General features: G+C 37.9%; 2 protein-coding genes across 2 annotated transcripts in view; one reads left to right on the forward strand and one right to left on the reverse strand.

Moving 5' to 3' along the window:
• Positions 1 to 480: 480 nt before the first annotated feature.
• Positions 481 to 16925, reverse strand: bace2 (beta-secretase 2). Its single transcript, XM_016535625.1, has 9 exons — positions 16331 to 16925; positions 10308 to 10396; positions 9327 to 9543; positions 8545 to 8676; positions 5921 to 6055; positions 5456 to 5557; positions 5173 to 5322; positions 4256 to 4424; positions 481 to 2514 (listed from the first exon to the last, which is right to left on the reverse strand). Exons 1-9 carry the CDS (start codon positions 16820 to 16822, stop codon positions 2273 to 2275), a joined length of 1728 nt encoding a protein of 575 aa, XP_016391111.1. The 5' UTR covers positions 16823 to 16925; the 3' UTR covers positions 481 to 2272.
• Positions 16926 to 24019: 7094 nt separating this feature from the next.
• The window catches only part of LOC107726115 (uncharacterized), a 14420-nt gene continuing 11453 nt past the window's right edge, over positions 24020 to 26986 (forward strand). Inside the window, exons 1-2 of the mRNA XM_016535619.1 lie at positions 24020 to 24045; positions 24076 to 24641. Coding sequence (XP_016391105.1) covers positions 24020 to 24045; positions 24076 to 24641 — 592 coding nt within the window. The remainder of the gene's footprint in view (positions 24046 to 24075; positions 24642 to 26986) is intronic.

A 26986-nucleotide genomic window follows, 5' to 3' on the forward strand; every position in this document is an offset into this window, starting at 1 on the left:
TATGCATTTGTAGGAGTTTCCCTTTCAGACGCAAAGTTTGTGGGAGGAGAGTATTCAAATGAATCACTCAACGCATTTTACTAATGTTTGCGCTCGTCAAATTACTGGCATTTGCGCCATTATTTAACGCCCAAAGAGCATGTCTTAAACTATTTTGCGCTTGAAATGGCTGCAATTATTGTTGCTTGGAGGAGGCACCGCAGAGAAGTAGTAAATCACCCGCAGAAATTTCCCCTCCCATCGGCGCTGTTTTGCCCCGTTTACTAAAACTGGCTCATAGTGCAAAACATCACATTTTTAATACCCAGGATTAATTGTTAATCCCAGGTATGAACAGTGTGAAACATTAAACAAGATAACCCAGGATTGCATAAATCTGGAGTTTAGAAATATTTTATATTTTGAAATATTTCAAGTGTGAAAAGTCTTAGAATCTACTAGAAATAATCGAATCACGATTCCAGAACAAATCAAGTTCGACAGTTTATTCACCAGGTAGGGCTACACATGTAAATTAAAGCATTAAGAAATAAAAAATCAATCCAAAATCAATCACACAAATAAAACATAAAAGCATAAAGTCAGGTCAAAGATGCATACCTGGGAATTCAAAAGCAAACTGCAAATGTGCAGGAGTTTTGGCTAAAGATTCTCTCCTCACTCTTTTTCCAGTCTTCTTTAAAAACCAACAGAAAAATCTTCAGTCTGATCTCAGGGGTCAAATCTTATCTAGGGCTAAATGTAATTTACACAAGAAGGCACACCCTTAAAAACAGAGAAGAGTTTCCTTAAATCTTCATGATTATGATCTGATCTGATGTTATAAGAATGACATTGTACCAATCACACAAGCACATTTAAAAGGCTACCAAACATGGAGAAAAACAATGGGTCCCATTCACTAATAACTGCGTATTTATATGCACATTTGAACTTCTCACGAAAACTTTCCACTTAATTCACAACACATGCATATGCACACAAATTTGTTCTTACCATCTTTTTTCTAATGTTAGTGGATTTGGAGTATTCAAGATGAGCGGCTGCGCATGCATACAGTTAGTCATTTGCATAAACCACGCCCAAACCATCTCTATATAAGGGCCTTTCCTTTTCATGAAACATATGCCTCTCTTTACAGACACACTCTCGCAGATCCTTAAGCAATGTCAAGTGCGCAGTCCTCAAAACCAGTTAACACAATTAAAAAACAAACTAACCTCTCATTAGCCAACTGTACATACTGTATATGCCTGCATTGCTTTTCAGAGAAACCTCACATTTTTTGGTGAATCATGATTTGTTTGTATGCGGATTTCATGCACAGATTTGCTCGTACGCATGCATAGTGAATAAAACCCAATGAATTCACTCAAGTGCGGCATACAGACACTGGGAGTGAACTTTAAATGAAAGGAACAAGGAACTCTCCAGCCGTCTTTGCCCAGTGAAATGTGAAACTAGGTTTATTATTTTATTGTGCGTTGTTGATTTTTGGCGAAAGTTCCTAAATACAGGTCACAGCAGAAAACTGCTTTATGAAGAAGATCATAAACGTAGTCCATACAGCGTCTGTGCTATATTACAAGTTTTCTGAAGCCATACAATAGCATATTTGAGCTCAACAGCATCCCTTCCCATTGCTTTCATTGTACTCTATAAGCAAGAGCAGCATCACGCTCTGTCAGACATGTTCAATTTACAGGTTTGGAACAACAATTTTATGACAAATTTCATTTTTTTGGTTGAATTATTCCTTTCAATGCACTGCTGAAAGGGACATCTAAAAGGAAACCTCAACCTCTAGATAATAACAGTAAATAAACTTACTTCATTGAACCATGAACCTCATTTAGGCCCCTGAGAGACCATTGCTGATTTCCAGTAGTTTTATTAACTCAATTATATTGAAGACTAAGAATAAAAAGAGCAGCATACTTTGGAGAAACACTGGAGCATCTACATCACCATTTACTCCAATGCCATCTTGATACTCATATTATGGCACTTTTATTTATGATTTCTTTTCTTTTTTTAAATAAGAATCACATGTATAATCATGATTCCTTCATCCTTCAGTAGTTTTATCCTCTTCCTTGAAAAGTTCAGTCAACTGTAAAAGTCCGCAAGCGTCCCAAATCCCAGCATCTTCCACCCAGACAAACAGGAATGTATGTAATCTCACCCGGAGCTCCGTGCGTTACCTGCTCTGATTTCCTTCAGCCCTGTTTTGCTGAGTTGGTGCCTCCTCGTCTTCAGTTGACGCCTGACGTCACTTGATGCGATGCCGCACCAGCGAGGATTCGTCTGTAATCTCGCCGTCTCTGTGCCGTCGGCAAGGCAGTATGAGCAAGATGAGGAGTACGATCAAAACCAAGGCACATATGCCCATCAGAGCGTACGCGATCACCCACATCACCGGTTCCCTGAGAGGCACGCCACTCGTGCAGTCTGACGCTACTCCTTCAGCTAGGAACGGCCCGGCGATCTCTGCAAATGGCACACCACCGTTTTCTGTTGGAAAGACAGAAGAGGTATTTACTTAGATCCCAGACCTCTCAAACTTAACCTGAGGGCCAAATTAAGCAACGGTGGACAGAAACAAAAGTTGTTTTTTTAAATAAGCACATTAAGCACATTTTTCAAGAACCTCTACTTTCTTAGAGTGTTTTTATTTTGGTAAACTTCATTACATTCCAAAGCATAGTATCAAAGTTTTTACGCCACTACATTTCATAAAAAATGTTGTTCCTCGTTATTTTGAAAGGAAGAAATCACCACTCCCTCTGGGATGCTAGAACAATTCTTTGTAATAAACCCATTCATTCATTCATTCACCAAATTTTAGTTGATTATTGTAAATGAAAACCATATTTAGGTCATGACTGTCAGTTATTTGCGAACTAAATCTGCTGTAAATAGAGCGGTTAAGCCCATTGAAATGTTTGAATATGGATGCATTTGTTAGTCACTCACAGTGTGTATGGGTTAGGCTATTTTAGGTTAAAAAAAAAAATTATTGCCCATGCCTATAAAAAGCCAGTATGTTATCTCTTAAAAGGTACAGCCACCATATTTTGCCCCATGTGACATCAGTACGTAGTATTTTTTTTATAGTAATTTTTTTTAAATACCATATAAGCATATTTTTACACACTTGTTTGCACACTTGAATTATCAATAACCTAAACTGACATTTTAGTATATTGTTCAATGTTTTGTTAATGTCTTTAAGTTAGTGTGTAGTATAAAGTTAAATTTTTTGATAGTGTATTTACTGTACTTTTACTGAAGTACTTGATTTTTGTAATTCATCCACCACTGGTTATAAGTATATTTAAGTAAATATATAAGGACAATGCATGTTGTCGTGACTAATGTTAAATTAGAAATAGTTCAATAATCAGGCTCTATCTTGAACTGTACTTTGTCTTTGACATATGTAAGGGATAATGCACGGCTAGCTGTGCATTAAATGATTTTAATGCACAACTTGGAGGCCAAGAATCACCCGATGCGAAGCGGAGTGCGTCTCCGTGAAGTGCATTAAAATCGTTTAATGCACAGCTAGCCGTGCATTATCCCGTTTATACCTTGGTCATTTGCCAGCATTGACAAGTTAAACCTGTTAATGATGTTTGTAGCGCAATATTTAAAGGGAAGGGTAAGGGTAAAAATGACGGTTAAGGCTCGTTAGCACTAGCATTCTGCCCGCTTCAAATCAGACTCGGAGATTAAATAGTGCGGTAATATCACATTTATTTGAATGAATTATAGTCTTTGAATTAATTATCGATTGACAGAGAGAGAGAGAGAGAGATGACAGTTGTGTGTGTGTGTTACCCGTGTCTGCGCGTCTCTCTACAAACAATGAAGCTGTGTCAAAAACAGCGATTTTACACCTCGTTGCTGAGGAATATAATGTAGCGATCTAGTGTCTTGGCCATTTTATTAATAAAATTTGCAGGGAAGCGTTGACAAGTTTGTGTGTGCGTCTCCCCTCTGTGTGTGTGTGTTTGTGTGCATCAATTAAAGCAGCACATTAATATATAGAACGGTGATTAAAATTACTTGGAACTACCTGTGCATTAAACTGTTTTAATGCATACCTGCCAGCCAATCAGAATCAAGTATTCAGACAGACCATGGTATAACTTGAGGTATACACTGTTGTACAGTGGTAGCCATTTCTATCAGAAACTATTTCAAAATTAGAATTTGAAATATTAATCTACACACCCTTGAACCCACCTACCTGCACAAGTGCTAACGGCAAAGCCCACCCTCTTTTGTGCACGGTCAAAGATGACGTAGAAGCCCTCCATCACAGTGGCTCCAATGACCAGGCCGTTTGCTGAAGGGGAGATTCCGAAACGGAAACAGTCCAATGTGCCGTCAATATCGGTGACTGGCTGGACGTACAGCTGCGGAGAAAAAATTAGGTGTCAGGGAAAAAGCAAGTACGTACAATCCTGGTTTCTGATCATTTTAAGAAATTGTGTAACATCACATCAAAAACCACAAAGTATATTATTAATTTAGAGCCTATGTACAATAGAGTGCAATATAGTGAAAATGTATAAACTGTTCAAAAGAGAGCTACAATTTCTTAAATCCCGAAAGAGACAATTAATGACAAATATGCCAAAACCAAACCTGCTTGAAAAGCAAGTTTAATGTAGGTTTATTTTTATTTCAGTTCTAGTATTAGTTTGGTTTAATTTACTACTTCAACTAAATGAAAATTAGAAATATTACCGTGGCAACTAACTGAAATTTCAGTTTTAATTTTAGTAACTTCAATTAACAAAACTCTTTTTTTATTTTTTGTTAATAATAAACTACTACCAAACTAAACTAGGGCCGTTAAAGCACAACATATACTTCGTTTTTTACGCATGTACATAATGCGTAGCCTTTCAGACGTCTGTTGTTGTTAAAAGTCTCCAGTATTTTGTTGTTGTTCTGACTCTTTGGTTTTCTACTGTGAAATAACAAGTGTTGCCAACTTGTGGAACAACTGATTATTGCAAAACAAATTTAATGCGCATATGCAACCTGCATTTACAAAGTAAGGTTACAAAAATCAGGCAGTGCATGTACAGGACGTGCATATTATTCTGGTGACAAAATGCACTATATGCGAAGTATACTTTGGGCTTTAGTCCTAACCTGTGGAAGAATGGTGATGCGAAAGGACTGGCTGGTGTTCGTTGCTCTGAGGTAGATTGAGATTTTCGGAAAAAGCCTCCATGGTGATTCGCCTCTCATCCAACATGCAAGCTTGGTGCCATCAAAAAATCCCGCCGAGAAATCCTCAATCTGGCAGAGCAGGAGAGAACAGGGTTGCATACAATCAATTGTAACTAAGGAGTCATTTTGAAGACTGAGGCCCTTAAACATGCACAAGATTGCCTATGCGAGGCAAGTCGTTTGCCAAAATGGAAGGTCATACCAGGGATGTCTGCATAATGGCCTCCACCACAGCACTAAACACATTTCCAGGAAGTCGCAGTAAAGTCGTCCCACTATCCACAATGGCTTTATCGGAGTTGTACTGAACGAAACGACCAAAGGGAGAGAAAGATCAGTCAAGGCCTCCATCAAACAAAAAGCAATACCTGCTCTGCTCCTCTCAGGATTTCATAAACAAGATCACTGCATTCTTAGTAGTGATATTCTCTGCCGTATATATCTTATTGAATGCTGGAATTACTCCACTGGCGAAAAGGTACGAATTCAGCTCACTCTTGGAGCAATTCCAGTCACGACTCTTTACTGTCCTCACAAGGTCAAATAATCATAGTGTTTTTAACTCCATCACTTATCTAAAAGGATGGACTAGATTTTCTGGTTGAACTGGCTTTATTCATAATAAATGCAAAAGCGCATATTTTTTGAGCTGGGCTGTGTCATGTACCTCTTTGCAGTCTAGGTTTAAATTTTGGGTTCCAACTTCAAGCTTCAAGACTTCCACTTGATAGTACCATTCTTCCAGGACTGGTGTGTACCAAACTGAACCCTGATATAAGGTGGGCTCAACTCCTCCCATGATCTGAAACACAACACAAAGACATCAAAGCATGTATTCTGAGGCATATCTTTCCTTTGCATATATTAAAAATCTTCCAAGATATTAGCAATGAGTTTAAATTAAGGCAAGGCAATACAGGTTAACAATTTTAACTAATAGTTTCCTGTCAATTAGTCACAGTACATTAAGTTATTTTATATTACAAGTTTTCTGAAATGTTATGTTGGAATATGCAAATGAGGTATTATTAAAAAATATGCACATGTTTGCATACATTTGAGAAATTTGAACATTGAATACATTTTTTTTAAATTTGTTGACATTTTAAAGCGTTTTTTTTCTTCTTCCCTTCACTGAGGGGATTTTTGATATTTAGGTATATTTAGACATTTCTACTAGTCTGAAAGATGACAAGTTTTGGAAGCATAATGTACCAAAATCTCAAAATTGACCAGTGTCAGTGACCCCTGTTTTTGTCTGTAGTGTCTTGCTTTAAATAATAAATCTATTTCACAATCTTATGAAACTGATTGATTGATTGACTGATTCATTCATTCATTGATTCATAGATTCATCTAGATAAACACGGTTTTATACTTTTATTAGCTGTATTTAATGTTTATCCGTTTTATTGCTGTCGTCCTAATCGAAAATAAAAGTCGTAATTCTTTGTATAAAAAATGTGAAAATTAAAAATACATTTTTATTATTAATTTAATAATTAATCAATCAATCTGATTTTTTAAACTTACAATACGGTGGCTCATCTACCTATTTTTCTTTAGCTTATGTCTAAGAATATCAGATCAAGCAAAAATAAATAAAAATAATAACAAATAAAAATTAAATGGACTTTCTGGAGCTTCTGACTTCTGCAAATAGCATCCAATTAAGAGGCTAGTCAAATATTTCCAAAAGGCTTTGGACATTGTTCAGCGGTGGACACAGGACACACCCCTCCCCACCGTGCTTTCCATCTGCTCCTCTCTGCGGGACACGCGGCCACCTCTTCTTCCAGCGCTCCCGTATTGCTAACAGAATGTGCCAGCAGCAGGGGGCTCTCTTTAGCTTAATTAGCTTCTCACTAACGAGACACGCCGTCCTATAGGAGGCAGCGGAGGTGTGAGACGCAGAGACGCGCTGAGCTATTATGTTTCTTGAGTAGTACTGAGAAACCCAATCTCATCTGTCCTTGAGAGGTGTTAACTGATCTGATTTATGAAAGCTGGAAGCCTGAACGCTACCTACGGCAGCAACTCATATGGTTAAACTCCAGTTTACCTGTTAATAACATGAGACTCCCGTCTCAAATCTTTCACCAGGGGCCAATTTTGATCAGATTCTCAGATTTTGTAGACTATGGGTCTAGCCACTTTGCTTCAAATTATGGACAATAGCCATTCATATACCTTGTCTTCTAACCAGAGTTTTGTTTTTAAATGCGATTTAAGAACTGAAATAGATCCTACAATTACTGTGTGTGTGTGTGTGTGTGTGTGTGTGTGTGTGTGGAAAGCTTTTGTCTTTCAAACACATTAAAATGCACAATTTACATGATTCCTTATTTACATGTAATGCAGGCATTCTTAAACTTTTCTGTCATCTGAACCTCTTTCACCTAATATATTTACTTGAAGTACCCCTCATATTTTAAAATGAATATTTTAATAATTAAGTATCACATTTGCATGTTCGCAGTTCTCTGACATTGGGTTTATGGTCATATGACATGCAGGTAAACAAATAACATCTTTCATGTTTTTAATAAGTGTTTTAGTTTTGATTGATGTTATTTTAAAGTGATTTATTTTAATTTTCTTTTTTTTATATTTAATTACTTATTAGCTTTTCATTAAACTCTCAAACCCCAATTTAAGAACCATAATGTTGACGTAATGTTATGTTTAATCCACTTCATGTTGTTAATAATGGAATATATTTTCTTTCTCTTTGTATTTTTATATCGATATGGTACAAGATTATATTATTTAAACAATGTGATAACGAGATAGACAGAGTCTGTTGCACCATTGTTTGAATACATGATTTATTCAGTCTAATATTGTGGAACCCTCTATAATAATAATCTATTTCTAATAAACCTCCTCCTAAACACCATGTAAACAAACTAAAGTTAAGTGCCATAGAAGTTTTCTGGATTTTTTTTAACTGAACAAAGACATGTTAACACTTTTTTTTTTAGATTTGATTTTTAAATTGACTTTTCAAATCAAATGTTTTTTGACTGAATTAATATTAATACAAATACTTAATTTTTGGCACTAAGCTTGACAACTGATTATAAACAAAATTGTATAACTTTTTCAAACATCTGCCATGAAAAGTATTATCTACATATGTTAGAGGACCTGTATATAATACATATATAATAGTTTTCATGTGATCAGATTGGTGTACCCACTATAGCAGTTAGTTAGATTAATTTTTAACTAATTTGGATTGTATATTTTTGTAGGTCGGTGCAAGACTACTTCTGGTTTGGTACACACCAGGCTGCCGCCTGCCGGGTCAGCTGTAGTGCTGGCAGAGACTCCTGCTCCACACATCTGGAGAGAAAACACATCTGGAATGCCGGTCTGTCTCACAACAGAGTTGAAAAAGGGCTCCACTGATGGGTCAGGCTGAGAGGAGAAAAATATAAAATTCATCTTAAGGAAATTGAAACCCATTTTTAAATATGTATATTCAAATAATATGGCCAGTGGCCAATTTTGATCAGAGTCTCAGATTTTGTAGACTGTGTCTAGCCACTTTGCTTCAAATTATGGACAATAGCCATTCATATACCTTGTCTTCTAACCAGAGTATATTCAAATAATATAATACTAATGCCTAAACATAGTACAAATCAATATTTGTATTGAGTATTTATTATATATTGACAAAAATTATAAGACAAAGAAAAGACAAGGAGCAGATAGTGAGGAAAAATATGCTTTCATAAATGTTTAAAAAAGTCCCTAAAAGAAAAGAAAGAAAAAAAGTTGGATACTATCGTACAGTAATATATTAGAAATGTACCATGGCACTAATCATTTACCATGGTACATAGTACATTATCCATTACTTTCTGAAACATGGCTCTTAGTAATACCAAATGTACATTGACATTTGAAGATAATAGCACTGCTGTTTGTGGATCTAAGCCACACCTTTGTGACACCAAAATGTAACACGTGACAGCTATAGCTGAGCTAAATCAAACAGTAGCACCCATTTCTAAAATAACACACCTTTTCTCAATAACACACCTATGTAACATGTCACTTACCCGAGCTAGTAGAGGATATGCAAATCCAAGAATTCCCTGCCAGTTGATTCCAGGCAGAAAGAAGCCTTCTGAGGTGAGGATTGCGGCTATGTTGATAGTTATTGTACCACTGGGCCCTTGAGGAATGGTGATGCGGTCAGTTCCCAGTTCCCCCTCCCATTCTCCCTGTGTGTATTTTACTGCAACTCCCCTGCTGGAGCTCTGATATGTACTGGAACTGAGCAAATCATCATGACATTGATTCATCACTAATACACTGCTGAACTTACAAACATCACTCACTGACACACATTAAAAAACTGGAATATAATGAATGTAATTTTTTTTTTCTGGATGCTCTGTTATAAAAGAATGTGATGTAGTGGCAATGTGTGTTTTGATGTTAGAGTGCTCTGTTATAGTAGTGTGTGATGTAAGAATGTGATCTTACAATGCTTTGTTATAGTGGTGGGATTTAAGGATTTTATCTAACAATGCTCTGTTACAGTAGTGTATGATGTAACTAAAGATGTAATGTAGGGATGTGATCTTACAGTGCTCTGTTATGGTAGTGTGTGTAATGAAGGGATGTGATCTTGCAGTGCTCTATTATAGTAGTGTGTGTAATGTAGGGATGTGATCTTATAGTGCTCTGTCATAGTAGTGTGTGTAATGTAGGGATGTGTTCTTATAGTGCTCTGTTATAGTAGTGCGTGATGCAGGGATGCGATCTTACAGTGCTCTGTTATAGTAGTGCGTGATGCAGGGATGTGATCTTACAGTGCTCTGTTATAGTAGTGCGTGATGCAGGGATTTGATCTTACAGTGCTCTGTTATAGTAGTGTGTGTAATGTAGGGATGTGATCTTACAGTGCTCTGTTATAGTAGTGGGTGATGTAGAGATGTGAGCTTACAGTGCTCTGTTATAGTAGTGTGTGTGATGCAGTGATGTGATCTTAGTGCTCTGTTATAGCAGTGCGTGATGCAGTGATGTGATCTTACAGTGCTCTGTTATAGTAGTGTGTGATGTAGGGATGTGCTGCTGCAGCTACAGCAAAGTTGCTGCTTCCAGTATCAACCAGGATGTTCAACTGCAAAGACAGAAAACAATGATGTCATTACCTTATGTATTAACATATGACTAATTGGTGGGTCATTTTTTATGAATTAGTTGGAAATAGTTTCAGAGGAATACTCTGCATTAAATACAGCTTATGATCATCTGTGAAAGCACAGCTGTTGATTACTACAGAAAATACACAACATCCCTCAGCAACAATAAATAAATAAATAACATTTACAGTTATGTACTTTTAATGGAAGTCAAAAGGGCAAATGCTGGAAATTTAAAAGCAGAAATGTCTATCTCCTGTACCAATTGTCAAAATTATTTGCACTGCTTTATTAGGCGGAGCTACATTTTTTGGTTACACATTAGCAATGTAATTCCTGTAGGTGGAGTTATCTCCATGTAAGTATGTTTATGTCACATCCTAGCACCCCCAGCAGCACTGCACATTTTGTATGTCTCCCTATATCTGACACACCCACTTCAGGTCTTGCAGTCTCCACTAATGAGCTGATGAGTTGAATCAGGTGTGATAGATGAGGGAGACATGCAAAATGTGCAGGGCTGGAGGTACTCCAGGACAGGTTTGAGAACCACTGCTGTAGCATATAAATGTTACCAGGTTTATCAATAACATTAACAGCTTATAGTCTTCTGGGAAGGTCTTTCACTAGATTTTAAAACATGCTGTGATTTGGTCCCATTTCAATTGATCCTGAATGTATTAAATGGGGATCAGGTCAATGCTTTTTTGCAGGCCAGTCAGGTTCTTCCAGACTCATGTGCACAGAGGTATTGTCATGCTGGAACGGAAAAACGCCCTTTCCAAGCTGCTGCAATACAGTTGAAAGCACCCAGATCTCTAGAATGTCATTTTATGTTGTAGCATTAAAAACTGACTTAACAGAAGTAACTGAAATAAAATCCATTAATAAAAAATGTGTTTCCTCATAGTTTTGGCCATAATGTGCATGTTCAATTATATGGAAATAAAACAAACAATACATGCACTTCTAAAGCCACTTTTTATATGCCACAAAGTTTTTAAATGTCACATAAATGCCTTGGAATTACTTTAATTCTAGTTTTACTCAGCAAATATTGATATAAGTGATCAATTATGATTCATTTGATTAATTAGTATATCATGCGATTAATTAGATTTTGAATTTGAATAAAGAAAGAAACTAATGTCACAGAGTAAATAAATAAATAAATATGTGCAATAAATCCGAAAAATGACTAAACGTATAATAACAACAACAACAATAATAGTAGTAATAATAATAATACATTATATTAGAATGTCTTCTATCTAAGCAACAAACAAAAACAAAAAACAAAGAATTTGACAAAGTATTATCATGCACACACACACACACACACACACTTCGCTTCCTGTCGACCTACTGTCCTATCTAAATAAAAAGGCATACAACGTCAAAACCCATGAATCTAAGCTTAGGTTAAAATACAAATTGAAAATCAGAAATTTTCTGAAAGAAGCATCCAAAAGTATGTGCAAACAACTATATGGTATTTGTTTTAGTTTATTTATAATATTTTTATACCTAAATGTCAACCACCTAAATCCCATCAAACCCTGCTGGCACAGAGCCCTCCAATTTAGCCTCTGTCTCCACACATATGTTTCTGTTTGCCAGGCGCTTGCGAGGTGGTCACGGCAGTTGGAATAATGTTGTTGGAGCGCTGGTTCAACGAGGGGGAACTAATGAGATAACAGAGCTGTGCCATCTCACCCATTTGCCAAAGAGGCCATTATGGGCATTCCTCATCGTTAACGCCATCATAATATACACACAGATCTGCTATTTATATATTTATATTATATATTTAACCCAGCATTTTTTAGAGTGTATTAAGTAATGATTTTTATATCTCTTTTCAGAAGGAGAAAAAGTGAGAAGGATTTTTAATTCTACTTAATTTGCATGAAATATCTATAGAAATGTAACTCTTCATAATCATAAATAATGAGTCAAAAAGGAAATCATGGATTCTATTATCCATTTGTTCATAATTACAAGGATGTGTAAAGTCAAGCACAATGCATTCCACATACTGTATCCCATATACAGTACCTAGTGCTCTGTTGTAATAGCAAATGCAACAGGTAATCCAGTTATGCATACAGGAAATTTGCACATTATCCACACGTCACTAATGATAATGATCGGCTATTTATACAGGAGAAGGCAAACTCTTTCCGTGAAGTATATTTTAGCATACTTTTAATGGAAATGCTGTACTTAATATACTAAATGCAATGTTTTCGGACCCTTAATTCCATGTAATTTATTATAGCTTACATTGATATTAAATGCAATTAGTTGAACTTAATTATTTTTGTTTTGTTTTTTGACTCAAATTATTACATTATTTACAGAATTACTTATATTGTCTTTGAAATGGATAAAGTGTACTGCCAAAAGTATACTGATGATCATTTATGGTAAATTAAAACATATTTTAAGGTCAATTGAAACTTGTATGTCATGTATTTGAATATATTTGTAATACATTTGTAAAGTTAGGACATTTAAAATAGCCTATTTTAACTTTAAATGTAATATCAAATAACACACTACAGTTAAATATAATGAAGTACTTTACATGTGCTTTATGTTAATCAACACATTAAAAGGACAACAAAAGCTTATTAAAGCCTTCATTTAAAAACACTTAAACTCTAAACCCAGGAATGCATTTTTAATGCCGTGTTTGAATTAAACATTATGGAAAATCTTGAGTTGTTACACTCTAAAAAATGCTGGGTTAAATATAACCCAGCGCTGGGTTAAAAAGGGACAAACCCAGCTATTGGGTTGTTTTGACCCAGTGGTTGGGTTGTTTTGTCCCAGCGGTTGGGTTGTTTTGAGTCAAAACAACCCAATAGCTGGGTTTGTCCCTTTTTATATTTATATATTTATATTATATATTTAACCCAGCATTTTTTAGAGTGTATTAAGTAATGATTTTTATATCTCTTTTCAGAAGGAGAAAAAGTGAGAAGGATTTTTAATTCTACTTAATTTGCATGAAATATCTATAGAAATGTAACTCTTCATAATCATAAATAATGAGTCAAAAAGGAAATCATGGATTATATTATCCATTTGTTCATAATTACAAGGATGTGTAAAGTCAAGCACAATGCATTCCACATACTGTATCCCATATACAGTACCTAGTGCTCTCTTGTAATAGCAAATGCAACAGGTAATCCAGTTATGCATACAGGAAATTTGCACATTATCCACACGTCACTAATGATAATGATCGGCTATTTATACAGGAGAAGGCAAACTCTTTCCGTGAAGTATATTTTAGCATACTTTTAATGGAAATGCTGTACTTAATATACTAAATGCAATGTTTTCGGACCCTTAATTCCATGTAATTTATTATAGCTTACATTGATATTAAATGCAATTAGTTGAACTTAATTATTTTTGTTTTGTTTTTTGACTCAAATTATTACATTATTTACAGAATTACTTATATTGTCTTTGAAATGGATAAAGTGTACTGCCAAAAGTATACTGATGATCATTTATGGTAAATTAAAACATATTTTAAGGTCAATTGAAACTTGTATGTCATGTATTTGAATATATTTGTAATACATTTGTAAAGTTAGGACATTTAAAATAGCCTATTTTAACTTTAAATGTAATATCAAATAACACACTACAGTTAAATATAATGAAGTACTTTACATGTGCTTTATGTTAATCAACACATTAAAAGGACAACAAAAGCTTATTAAAGCCTAAATAAACTGTAAACTGTACTTTAAAGTAAACTTTTACTTGTGAAAGTGCAAAAGTGTACTTGTTAATAAACATTTGAGTGGCCTTTTATTTCATTAATATTTTATTATCTGCAAATACTGTTTTTTTTTAAATATACTTTTAAGATTTGAAGTATGCTACAAGCGCACATTCAATACATTTAAGCACACGTCTTTTTTCACAAAGGTTAAACATTACAAATCATGGTTATTCACATTAATAAGTAAACTGATTAGAACAAGCAGTGGTTAATAACATGTCTGCTTTGTAAAGTATTGCAGAAATAGAATGAATGGTTATTCCAAGCTTAAACAGAATGAATCGTGTTTATTCCAAGCATAGACCTTGTTTTTGCAAGGTGTGAAAGAAATTCAAGAGGAATAATCTTCTTATTGTGTTTAACTACAGACCTTTCCAAACACGTTGCCAGTTATTGTGTATAATTCCTCATTCCTTGCCGGCTTTAACTCAAGACGATTATTAAGTACAAATTTTCAGACAAACAGCACAAAGTACAACCGCTGTTTCCCACACGGCTACAATCACGGTCTTCAGTGGGGAAAGGCAGAAAGTGTTTGTGGTTATTCAATTAAAAATCACAGTGCAAATTATCATGGCTATTGTAGTTATGTAAAATTGGTCATAAAACCAACAGTAACAGTAATGCTTGCCTTGCCACTACTAAGTTTGGAGGATACATTAAGGACACGCTCCTCACTTCCTGTCTGGTACGAAAAATCCAGCCATGACTACTGGCTACTTTCAGTAAACATGAAGTCTGTCCACAACAGGGCCCTGGCACACACATACTCCCTTTGGTTCCAAGAATCTGGCCCCTTCCCTGTGCTTGTCTCTCCCTGTACTCCTCCTCACTGTGCTCCCATGGCTCCTCTACTGGTGAAGTGGGCTCTAATCACCCCTATCGAGGTGGCTTAGCTAATTGGCAGGCGCTCTGTCACTGGGAACGCATCTGCTACCTGTTTGTACCAATTAGCAGATGTGAGGCACTCCAGTCCGACGCCTCCGCACATACGACAGATTCCGCAATTAGTGGCTCGTTTAGAAAGAGCGCCTCAATTAACATGAGTACCCTTAATTACATATTCGCAGAGGATGCGGGAAGATCCTGGCCTCTCGCAGCTTACCTTACTCATTCAATTGTGATGAGATGAGAGAATAAACATGATGTTCAATGACACCGCAGATTTCATTATAATATTTCCAGAGAGATGCTTCAGGCCCTAATCTGAGTCAGCTGCTCTCATCGAGGGGCCCGCTGTCATGTGAACCCATGTGAGTTGGCCCTTACATATTCTCAGCACAAAGATCAAGGGCTCCTTGGTCTCCATCCTACGCCCAAGGCATCTCATAGAGACTTTCACATCACATGCTTCTTGAACTGATATGCTCTTAAAAGCTGAAACGCTGCTTTGAGATCAGCCTTAGCCTACAGTACCCATCTACTCTGATGTTTAACAGCTGATCAGAAATCAGCTGAGTTTTAAACAAGACCGTGAAGGGCAAACCATATGAAAACTGTTGAAACGGATGTAGTGGCCCTAAATGTATGTGGATGCTTAAGCCACACTTACGAATGTCAAAATGTTATTTCATTATAAAATATCACACATTTTCTCAGAATTATAGTAACTTAACTCTTCTAACTTCACTCTAACTGGTCCCAAAGTAATTTTATTGGACGTATGAGAGGTCATATCTTCTCAAATTCGCACAGGTCTTTCTTGCAGAGTAACTAAAGTTGTAGTTCATCACAACAATAGACATGCTTCACTAATGTCTGACAAACAGAACAGTATATCTAAAATGCACACGTGTTGTTGTGAAACTTTTTTTTTTGTGCGTGCTTCTGCCATCTCTCTTTAAAACAAATAATGGCAGATTTGATGTTTATCTAATGCTATGACATTCATTTGTTCGTGCGACTTAAATGTCCAGATACTTGTAAGGCCACCGTATAATGCAGAATCTAGTTTAAATAGGCCTATTTAAAAGTTCCGATGTAACATTAACTGGAGACAGTTACAAAATGAATAAATGTACCGTTACAAAACATGTCACTTCATGTACAAAAGGAAAAAATGATAGAAAAGAGGTATCAAAATGTTGAAAATATTACATACCGTTTGTCCCGGAGTCCCAATGACCAGCTGCATGTAATATCCCCTACCAGAGTCTCCTTTTAAATTATTGATCATGTCCAGAAAGTCGACAATCCCAGCTGGATCCGATGCCAGGGAAAGTCCACTCTCCACTGCGCTTTGATTCTTTCTCAAAGGCCTGAGGTCCAGCTGCACAGACGCGTTGAATTTCCCCGCAAACATTTTTAAAGGTATTTTAAACACTGAATGAGACGTCCAAAAGGAAAGAGAAAGTAGCAGAAGCCCGTAGAGCAGCATCTCGCCAAACTTGACGTTGACCAGACAGACAACACTCAGCTTCGCTTCAAAGTGCCGAACTCTATCACTGATAGTTCCATTCTCATTATTAGTTATGGGAATAATCTTCGGCAGAGAGTATGTGAACCAGACAGATGCCGCAGGGATATAAAGTATGTGTGTAATGTGTTCAATTGTTAACTTCCTGAAGGAGCATATGACGGATATGACGAGCATATCCAAACATTTCAGCGTTTAACGAGGGCCAGAGGCGCGGGAGAGGGAAAGATACTGGGTTGTGTCTCAAAAGCTCGTGTGCTGCTGCTTGACAGCGTTTTTGGGCGGCTAGGCTGAGAACGCGACGGTGACGCTTAGAAGAAGACAGAAGACAGTTCTGTATGTTTTGAGAGTCAGCCTGCAACGCACAGGGAAAAATATTTAATGTTTAATCTGGCTGTTTTAATAAGCAGCATATTCTAACTAAGAAAGCGCCATATTGATGACAACTATTTGCATTTTCCAAAAGAAATACAAATGCTTTCAAGGCAGTGTAGTTTTAATGAAGTAAATATATAGTTTTATGTAATATCTATCTATCTATCTATCTATCTGTCTCTCTGTCTGTCTGTCTATCTATCTAAATCATACATAGGCTAAATGCATCTGGTAAAGTGGTAAAATAAACCAATAGTTTAAAAGTTATTGAAAATAATTAATTAGACGTTGTTTGCAGCAGGTGCCAAATTGTTATATAGGCTATATACGTATTTTATCTTGTCAATAAAATATGATAAGAACTCAAGAGTTAAACTGTCAGAACAAATTCATCTTAAAGGGGTCATATGATGCGATTTCAATTTTTCCTTTCTCTTTGGAGTGTTACAAGCTCTTGGTGCATAAAGAAGATCTGTAAAGTTGCAAAGACTAAAGTCTCAAATCCAAAGAGATATTCTTTATAGATCATATGACCTCTTAGATAACTTTGATAGAAAGGTCGGCTATGTAACGAATTAGGCTGAATAGCTGTAAGCTGTTAAATTTAAGTACATTTTAGGTCAACCAATTACCAAGCAATGCTTAATTTTGTTCAGTCTGTGGTGTAAAACGGTTGCATTAGCAATTAAAGATTGAAAAAAAGAAGAAAAAAAAAAAAACACGCAAGCAAAGCATGGTCAGGTCAAAGTGTTTTTTTGGTCCCAAATTTATTTATTTTTTATCAATTTTACAGGTAGTCCGCTGTATGAAGAATTTTTGAGTATATGTCACACTTTACTTTTTTTTTTTTGCTATCCTCACTTAGGCCTACATAAATGAAATATAGTGTCCTTTCCTGCACAATATAGTGTTTGCAATATCAAATATTATATCTGGTGTCTAAACAATTTTTGGTTTTGACTCTGTGTGTATAGGCTGCACGAGCAGTATTAGCCTATAGGCTATCCATAAATATCCTTACATTCAGCCTATTGTCTTGCAGTACCATTGATAGTCAGATGAGGGCATAGTTTACCGCTCCCCCACCGGACCCCCGCCTAACAAACTGTGCGGTAAATGAGGGAGATTATCGGAGTGAGCAGGCTAACAGTTTACTATCCAAATCGCCTTTACTGGAACATTGCTTCCTAATCTTCGCCGAACCCTGATTGGAACAAGACTTGAGAAGCAAATTCACCGGCCTCCTTATAAGACAACATCTTTCACAGAACCACTGCCATTTTAACACATCACCTTCAAACACTTTTGTGTGCAGAGATGGTGGGTTGGGTAGCATTTTATATTTGGTGGAATTTAGTCATCATAATCGTTTGAAAAACAACAAAAAAGTATTATTAAAATATTTACTGTAAAAACAATCAACTTAAAATAAAATATATTTAAAAAATAATAAACTCATTAAAAAAGCATTCCAGTTAAAATTTTGTGACCACAGACGATTATCTTTAATAATTACAGTGAGGTGTCTCCTTATATTTTAAACCTAATATTTAATTAGGGTTATTAACAGCATATGCTCTCTTCTCATGCCATGTCCACTCTGAAACTGACCACCTGTTGTACATTTCTGCCGCTCGACCTAAGACCTGGACACATTCCTCAATCGAATAATCTCCACGCCTTGCGCTGACCGAATTACTGAAGCATCTCTAAGTCCATAATGCTTGTCTTAGACGCGGTGCATCTGTTGGCATCTTGCATGGTGATATTGGATATTGTGTAATTATAGGCAGGGAAGAGGAGTTGGACAATCTGGGATTAAGGGGGAGAAAGGAGGGGGAGGCGTGTGGTAATGACCTGTCCACAAAGTTCATTTCCAGCCTGGACCTTAGTTTGCAGGTGATGGGGCAGAATTTGTGGGTTATTAAAGCAGTGATTCAGTTCCAAATGCAGGCAGAGTGCAATTACATTTCCTGTGAGAGAGGACGTTCCAAAACCCTACCATAATTATTAAAACAATGCAAAATTTCTCTCAGATATACTTTTTAGTTTCAGTTTAGTGTACTTTATTGGCACTAATATAAAACCTATTAAAATAATAATAATAATAAAAAATCCATGTCATGACCTCTTTAAACAGAACTAAAAAGATAGTATAGGCCTACCTTATATTAAAAGTTGGGGCTGAAGCTTTCTCTATCCTCTCCCCTTATCTCTTCTTTTTCCTTTTTCTAACTTCTCTCTTTGCATGTACTAATTGGTTAATTCACCGCAGTCATCTGAATATTTACAGCTCGTTTTATGTTGTTATGTCTCCAGTGTGTATTGTAACTGCTAAATTGAATCAGGCGGTGTTTCTGCTAAAAGCATGTTTAAAGATTCATCATTAGTAACTGGTAAACTCTCACTAGTTATGTTTTTAAAGAAGAGTCTCTGAGAAACAGGACGACACATCCAGTTGACTAGAAAATAACAACGTGATCTCATGCTAATTCGTATGTATTTTACGTAAAATGTGGTTCTATAAAACGTACATTTACTTATGTTTTTACAGGCACTAAACGTACAATACTGCCGTATTTTCAGCATCTAATCGTACAATACTGCCGTATTTTCAGCATCTAAACGTACAAATACGTACGTATTTTCAGCATTTAAACTGACGTATTGAGGACAGCTAAAAATGAATCCTTATGATTCGAATATTTAAATCGCGGCATTAATTTTATTATTGTTGTTTTAGTTGTCATATCAATGATTTTCAATTGCATTTACTCATTTACTTAATATGAAATGATAACATTTCGTTCTGTTCTGTGTGATTTCTGCTAACAGATGTCCTGACATTTTATCCTACCCGTCAGATTGTCCTACCAGGATTTATTGCGCATGCGCACATCAATATTGCGTCCTTTATCTCATGCTGAACAATATTTAATGTATCTGCATTACTGTAAGGGCAGGTTTAGGGTTGTGGTAGGTGTAGACGTTAATAAACCATAATTTTACAGGCAGCATGTTTCGTCGTCGAATTGTACTACCCGCTGTTTTAAAGGGAGGTAACAAAATCTGGGAGGTAGCAAAATCTGACAAATCGACAGAACACTGGCTCGTTTCCAAGAATAGGCCTACATAATTTAAAAAAAGACTTCACTTTAAACCCTTAGAATAAATAACATTTCTGCAATTGTTTAACCTTTAGGCCTACTTGTCATGTAATATTTACTTTGTTTACCATGGGCCACAAAAGGCGTTGTCTCCGTGTCATAATTACGAAATGAAACAATTTTATTTGTGCGCTGTAATCCAAATCTTCCGAATCCATACGACTGTGAGGAACAGACCCAAATCCAAGCCTTTATTCTGTGATCTTCATCTTCATACCGAGCAGCAAGTCCAGACTGTAAACAGCAAAGCCTGCGCTGCCGCTAACTGACGAGCTTTTTACAAATTCAAATGTTGGCGCTTCAAACAACAGGTTTTACTGCAGGATAATCGAACACTCATTGGCTCTCGCCTGCATTCGTCACAGATTGTGACATGCCGTGTTTCTGGTGAGATGTGTTTGAATGATGCGCGCGCGCCTTCACAAGTTCACGGTGGATCGGGAAAATAATCTGGATAATATTTTCAGCGATTAACAACTTAAATTCTGCTCTGCACCTCACACAAACCTACTGTATTCCGCCAGAGAGGACTGCGGCTGCAACGCATCGTCATTTTGATTACTTTTGGTACATGCTTTTGACATTTTTGCAATAAATAAAGGATTGTAATTGCATTTATCTGTCTGTCATGTTTTTCTTATACTGTACAGAAATAGTCATGTTTAGGTTTAGAGGTAGGAGTGGAATTAGCGACTATAAAAATATTTTTAAGGCTATTGTTACTAAAATTGTTATTTTCCTGCATATTTCGTCAATTGCGTTTCATATCCTTTTATATTCGCTATAAAATGGGTAGGTTTAGGTTTGGTGGTAGGTTAAGGGGTCTAAAAATCTAAATCGCTTATTGATAAAATTATAAAAATTCATTGATACGAATATCTTGATATAAAAGATACGTAAATATTTTAAGTTTTTTTAGCTAAAAATACGTCGCGATTTGTACGTTTTAAACGTTGAAATACGTCTAAATTGTACATTTTAGCATCAATAAAAACTTACAAAAATGTATGTTTTGTGCTTGTAAATGTTACGTATTAATACCTACATATAAAAAATGAGACCAGGCTAAAAATAACAACTAGCATACTACAATGTCTTTGATAACTGTGAATCTTCACACATTTAGTCTTAAAAGAGTTTAAATTGAAGCACAGCTTTTCAAACTTTTCAAAGTAGACCAAACCAGCTTGTTTGAGACTGTACAAGATCTTTAATATTTAAACCAAGGATCACATTCTAGCCTTTGTTGTGTAAAAGACAATGTAACTTATTTTGACACTGGGTTATTACCACTACCTTCCATGTTAATTGAACTCAAATAAAATTGGGATTGTTTACCTGTATTTCAGGTCTGCCCATATAGGATAAAAATACAAATTAAATCTTTTAATCTCTCAGTTGTTTATTATAGACAGCAGTGACATTAAATGGAGAGCAAAACATTCCTGCTTCACATATTTTTCTTCAGGGAAATAAACCTAGAGTCTCTCTTGTGCAGGGGCAGTTCTAGACCACAGAAACGGGGGGGTCTGTGGTACTGTGGTGCGAAGAGGAAGATGATGAGACGATTGCTCGTCTCTTGGAAGAGGATTTGGAGGAAGATGAAGATGATGCAATCTTCCCTCCTAATCTCTCTTCCAGACCGGGCAGTGTAACGGGTGAGTCTCTCTTTCCCCCGCAAGGGGAGACCTGGACCTCATTGAAGTGTCCAGGAGGGCAGCTGCCAAACTCTCTATCGACTGGCCTTCACAGCAGGAGGGCCAGGGCCCAGAGAGAGACTTGTATGATGGGAAGAGGCTGCCATCACGCACTTCCCCTGCCAAGCAGCTGATTCCAGCTGTCCCAGCATGTGTTGCAGAGATGTGCTATTTCTGGAACAAACCGTTCTCTCATAGAGTGCCTGTTAAAGGTTTCTCTAGGCTGGACGTGTACAATATGGAGGACCTAGGGATGTTAAACCCCCCGCCGGTGGAATTGTCAGTGGCAAATCACCTCCACCACAATCGCCGGATGGCCTTATCCTCCACCTCCCCGTCACTGCCAGGATGGACAGAAACAGACGGACAGGCTTTCCACCTCTCTGTTTCAGAAAATCTGCTCCTCTGCCCTGGCTGAGCTCTGACTCCGCTGAGAATAGCGGGTCTCAGAGTGTCAGCTTATTTAGACGATCTGCTTCTCTGCGCTCCGTCGCGGCAGCAGATAGAGACAGATACAAAAACACTTGTGTCTCATTTACAGAACTTGGGGTTCAAAATAAATTATATAAAAAGCTGCTTTGTGCCCACACAGGAGATAATCTACCTGGGTCTCAGACTGAACTCAGTCCTGTATCAAGCGTTTCTGTCAGAGGAGAGCATCAGGTCGATTCGCGGCTGTTTATCCCTTTTTCAGAAAGGGAGAAAAGTCCCATTCAGACTATGTTTACGCCTGCTGGGACTGATGGCCTCAATTGTCTCGGTTGTTCCTCTGGGGCTGCTGCGAATGAGGGAGTTTCAGTGCTGGGTTGCGGCGCAAAGTGATGGTGACCTCACTCAGCATGCGCGCTCTCCGTCACTGGAGAGATCGTTAATTTCTCAAATCAGGGAATATGCTGGGAGCAGTTTCTCTGATAAAGGTGGTGACGACGGATGCTTCGCTCACAGGCTGGGGTGCAGTGTGCGAGGGCAGGATAGCGAAGGGAAAATGGCCCGTCCCGCTACAGAACGCACACATAAACTTCCTGGAACTGTGTTTCTGGCATTAAAACATTTTGTATAGTTCCTAAGGAACCACCACGTTTTGATCAGATCAGACAACACAACGGCTGTGGCATACATAAATCGACAAGGGGGCACACGCTCCCCTCAGCTTCACAATCTGGCATGAAAATTGATTGCGTGGGCCACAAAGCATTTCCAGTCACTAAGGGCAATGCATGTCCCGGGAATAGTGAATGTGGGGGTGGATCTCCTATCCAGGGAGAATCCACTGTACGGAGAATAGGGGTTGCACCGACTAATCGACTAGTCGACTAGTCGACTTCAATGCTCTGCCATGAGGCTTTAAGCTTGACGTCGACTAGTCGCTGGTCCTATAGAGGGCGCAACAGGATAAGAAATCTTTGAATGACTTCCACATTTACGCTCCGTTTCCAAACAGTTAAAATGACAAATAAATGCATACTCTGAAAGCACTCCACAAGACATGTGTGATTATATTACTGGACGTTCGAAATAGAACTGGAGAATGCACGTTTTAAACAGCTTATTGTACAGGTAAGTTAATCGCCGTTCTAATCTAATGCGCTGCTGCACTGTAACGCACACACATAGGCTACAGACAGTAGCTCGTACATCACGCACACATCGCGCGTGCACAGAATCATTCAGTGTGGAAATGTATTGTCAACACTGTTCTGTGATTTCTCAATAAAATAGCTTAGAAACTGAAAAGTTCAAGCATATATTTCTTAATAACTAAATCCCACAGCTTCACTACTAGTAGAGAGACGCTGCCAGGTAGAATTAATTCACACGCAATCGCTATCACGAATGCATTCATATGACTGTAATCTTTACTGTGCTACTTTATCTGTATCTGATTTAGAATGAGCAGAAATCTGTGAGAAATATAACATTTGACAAAAGACAAAAGAACTGATAAAAATGAGCTGTTATAGGAGCAATAGCCATGTGGGCAGCTCTGTGTCATATGCCATAGCTGTGCACAAGGTGTTTGTCACAGCTCCAGACTTATTTGTTCATTAATGATGTCATCAGCGACTAGTCGACTTCGACTCGACTTTCATCACAAAAAAGTTGACTTTAAAAAATCAGAAGTCGTTCAACCCCTAATGGAGAATGGACTCTCCACCCTCAGGTAGTGAGCCAACTGTGGGAGAGGCCGTAGATCTCTTCGCCTCGCACGAAAACATGCATTGCCCACTATTCTTCTCGCTGGCAAGAGAAGGTGCGCCTATGGGTGTGGATGCGCTAGCGCACCCGTGGCCAAACGCACTGCTTTACGCATTTCCTCCGCTGAGTCTGATCGTACATACACTAAAAAGAGTAAGGGAATGTGGTCACTCAGTCATACTGAACGCCCCGAAATGGCCAGGGAAATTGTGGCTGACGGAGATAATGCAGCTCCTGTGCGACCAGCCCTGGCCGCTCCTGCTGCGCAGAGACCTCCTCTCACAAGTGCGCGGGCAGATCTTTCACCCAGCCCCGGACAAAGTGGCTCTTTGGGCCTGGCCCGTGAGAGGTTAAACTTGAGCATTGCGGGTTTACCTCTGAGGGTGATTGAAACAATTCAGAACGCAAGGGCAGCTTCAATGCGTTCTGCTTACGATAGGAAATGGAATGTGTTTGTGCAATGGTGCATTCACAGACACATAGTCCCTTTTTTCTGTTCTGTTGCAGATGTGTTATGCTTTCTGCAGGAACTTTTGGATAAGGGCAGAGCCTTTTCAACAGTTAAGGTTTACCTTGCTGCAATTTCGGCATGTCATGTGGGAGTTGACAGGAAGACCTTCAACAGTTGAAGACAGTCAACACCCACTCATATGCAGGTTTATGAGAGGTGCCGTGTTTAAACAGAGTTTCTAAGCCTCCGATTCTGCCATGGGATCTGTCCGTGGTCCTTAATCTCAACCTCCTTTTGAACCTGTAGATGGTATTGATTTGAAGCTTCTTTCATTAAAGGCAGCTTTATTATTGACTCTTTCAACCGCAAAGCTGGTTAGTGAGCTTCACGCTTTGTCAGTTATTAGCTCCTGTATGCAGTTCGCTATGGATTACTTGAGGTTAACTCTCAAAACTAATATGGCGTTTGTGCCTAAAGTGAGCGAGTCAGCTCTTACCTGCAAACAGGTGGATTTACTGGCTTTCCATCCGCCACCTTTTTCATCATCGGAGGATGAGCGGCTTCACTGTTTGTGCCCTGTCCGTGCATTACGTCACTATGTGGACAGAATGAAAGTACTAAGAAGGAGTAATGAGCTATTCATTTCATGGGCTGATCTTCACAAAGGTAAACCTATTTCACATCAGCGCCTGTCCCACTGGATAGTGGAAGCTATTATATCAGCTTATAATAGCTTGGGTCTCTGTCCTCCGGAGGGCCTAAGGGCCCACTCTACCAGGGGTATGGCGACCTCTTGGGCACTATTCAAGGGCGTGTCAGTGCAGGACATTTGTGCAGCAGCAAGCTGGGCTTCACCTCACACTTTTGTCCGATTTTATAGACTGGACGTCACAGAGCTGTCACTGGCTCATTCTGTCCTAAGTGTGTAAAAAACAATAATAATAATAATAAAAAACCTCGTTAGGGAGGTGGTTTTTGTTTGCACATATTCCCGTTCTATCTGGAGAATAGTCAGGGTTTTTTCTTGTGTGTTTTACATCACTGAGTTGTTGACATGTCTGCTTCGGACAGCATATCTGCAAGACGGGAGTTGCCTATATCCCATAGTGAGATACCGAGCAAATGTTTGAAAGAGAACGTTAGGTTACTCACGAAAATGGCATCTCAGGAACCGCACACCAGTGGTTTGAGTCTTACCTCTCAGATAGGTCCTTCAAGGTATCTTGGAGAGGTGAGGTGTCCAAGTCGCAACATCTAGCTACTGGGGTGCCTCAGGGCTCAGTTCTTGGACCACTTCTATCTATATTAATTTTTCATTTATTTATTTATTTTATTTAAAAAAACAACAAAAAACAAACACTAGCTTTCTATTTTTTCTATTCTATCTACCTGTTTCTCTTTGTTTGTGTGTGTGTATATGTGTGTGTGTGTATAATATATATATATATATACACCTTGCTACGTGTACTTCGTTAGGCTAACCGAGACTTGTCATTTGCACTTATATATATTGTTGCTCTTTTGTTAGTTTTGACTGGTTTTATTGTCCTCATTTGTAAGTCGCTTTGGATAAAAGCGTCTGCTAAATGACTAAATGTAAATGTAACGTGTAGTCAGACTCAAGACACAGACAGGTTGGAATCAAACAGACGGGTTTATTGTGCAGATGTCAGGGAATAGCAGAAGCAGGTGATAAATGGCAGATAAGGAGTATTTACTGAGTTGAGCAAGGATACTGATGACGGTGTTAGCTGTTACCAGATTTTGGAGAGCGTGAGATGACGGAAGGTTTTCCAAGGAGCTGGTATCGGGGATCGGACGCAGGTAAGTAATTGGATCACACACACAGGAACACCAGGAGAAGACAAAGGAGATCAGGAGACTTGGAACAGGAATTCAGGTAAGTAGCTTGGCATGAGCGATGAGTCTTTATCCACAATGGAGACCAGACAATGTGCTTGTGTGAACTGTGTGCTTTTATACTGTGGTGCTGGTTATTAGTGAATGACGGTCAGGTGCGTGTAATCAGAACTCCGGTGATTGAAATCACTGATTAGTGGAAGAGCCTGGTGTTTCCGTGACAGCATGATGTTTGTGACATTGTACTGCATGCTGGAGATGTTGGTGTGCTGAGTCCCAGACCCTGTCACTCTCCTGGAACCAATGAGTGACTGATGGTACGTCCGAAGGTTCCCCAGACCTGGAGCCGTATTCTTAAAGATTCTAAGAATCCTCTCAGAGAGCTCCTAATTTAGCTTAAAAATTTCTACATAGGAGTCTTAGCTTAAGAGCAATTCAGGACCAATCTGACAGCAACTCGAAGCGAGGAAAAGACAAAAACTTTCATCTTAGTGAGGAGGCGGGGCTGACCCCGTTGCTACGTATGACACAGTCTTTTGAAGACTGTGATTGGCTGGTTGTTCCAGAAGGGGGAAAAAAAGAGAAAGTGGTTTAG

This window comes from Sinocyclocheilus rhinocerous, unplaced genomic scaffold (genome assembly GCF_001515625.1).
Source record: "Sinocyclocheilus rhinocerous isolate Xijiao unplaced genomic scaffold, SAMN03320098_v1.1 scaffold1899, whole genome shotgun sequence".
NCBI classification, from domain to species: Eukaryota; Metazoa; Chordata; class Actinopteri; order Cypriniformes; family Cyprinidae; genus Sinocyclocheilus; species Sinocyclocheilus rhinocerous.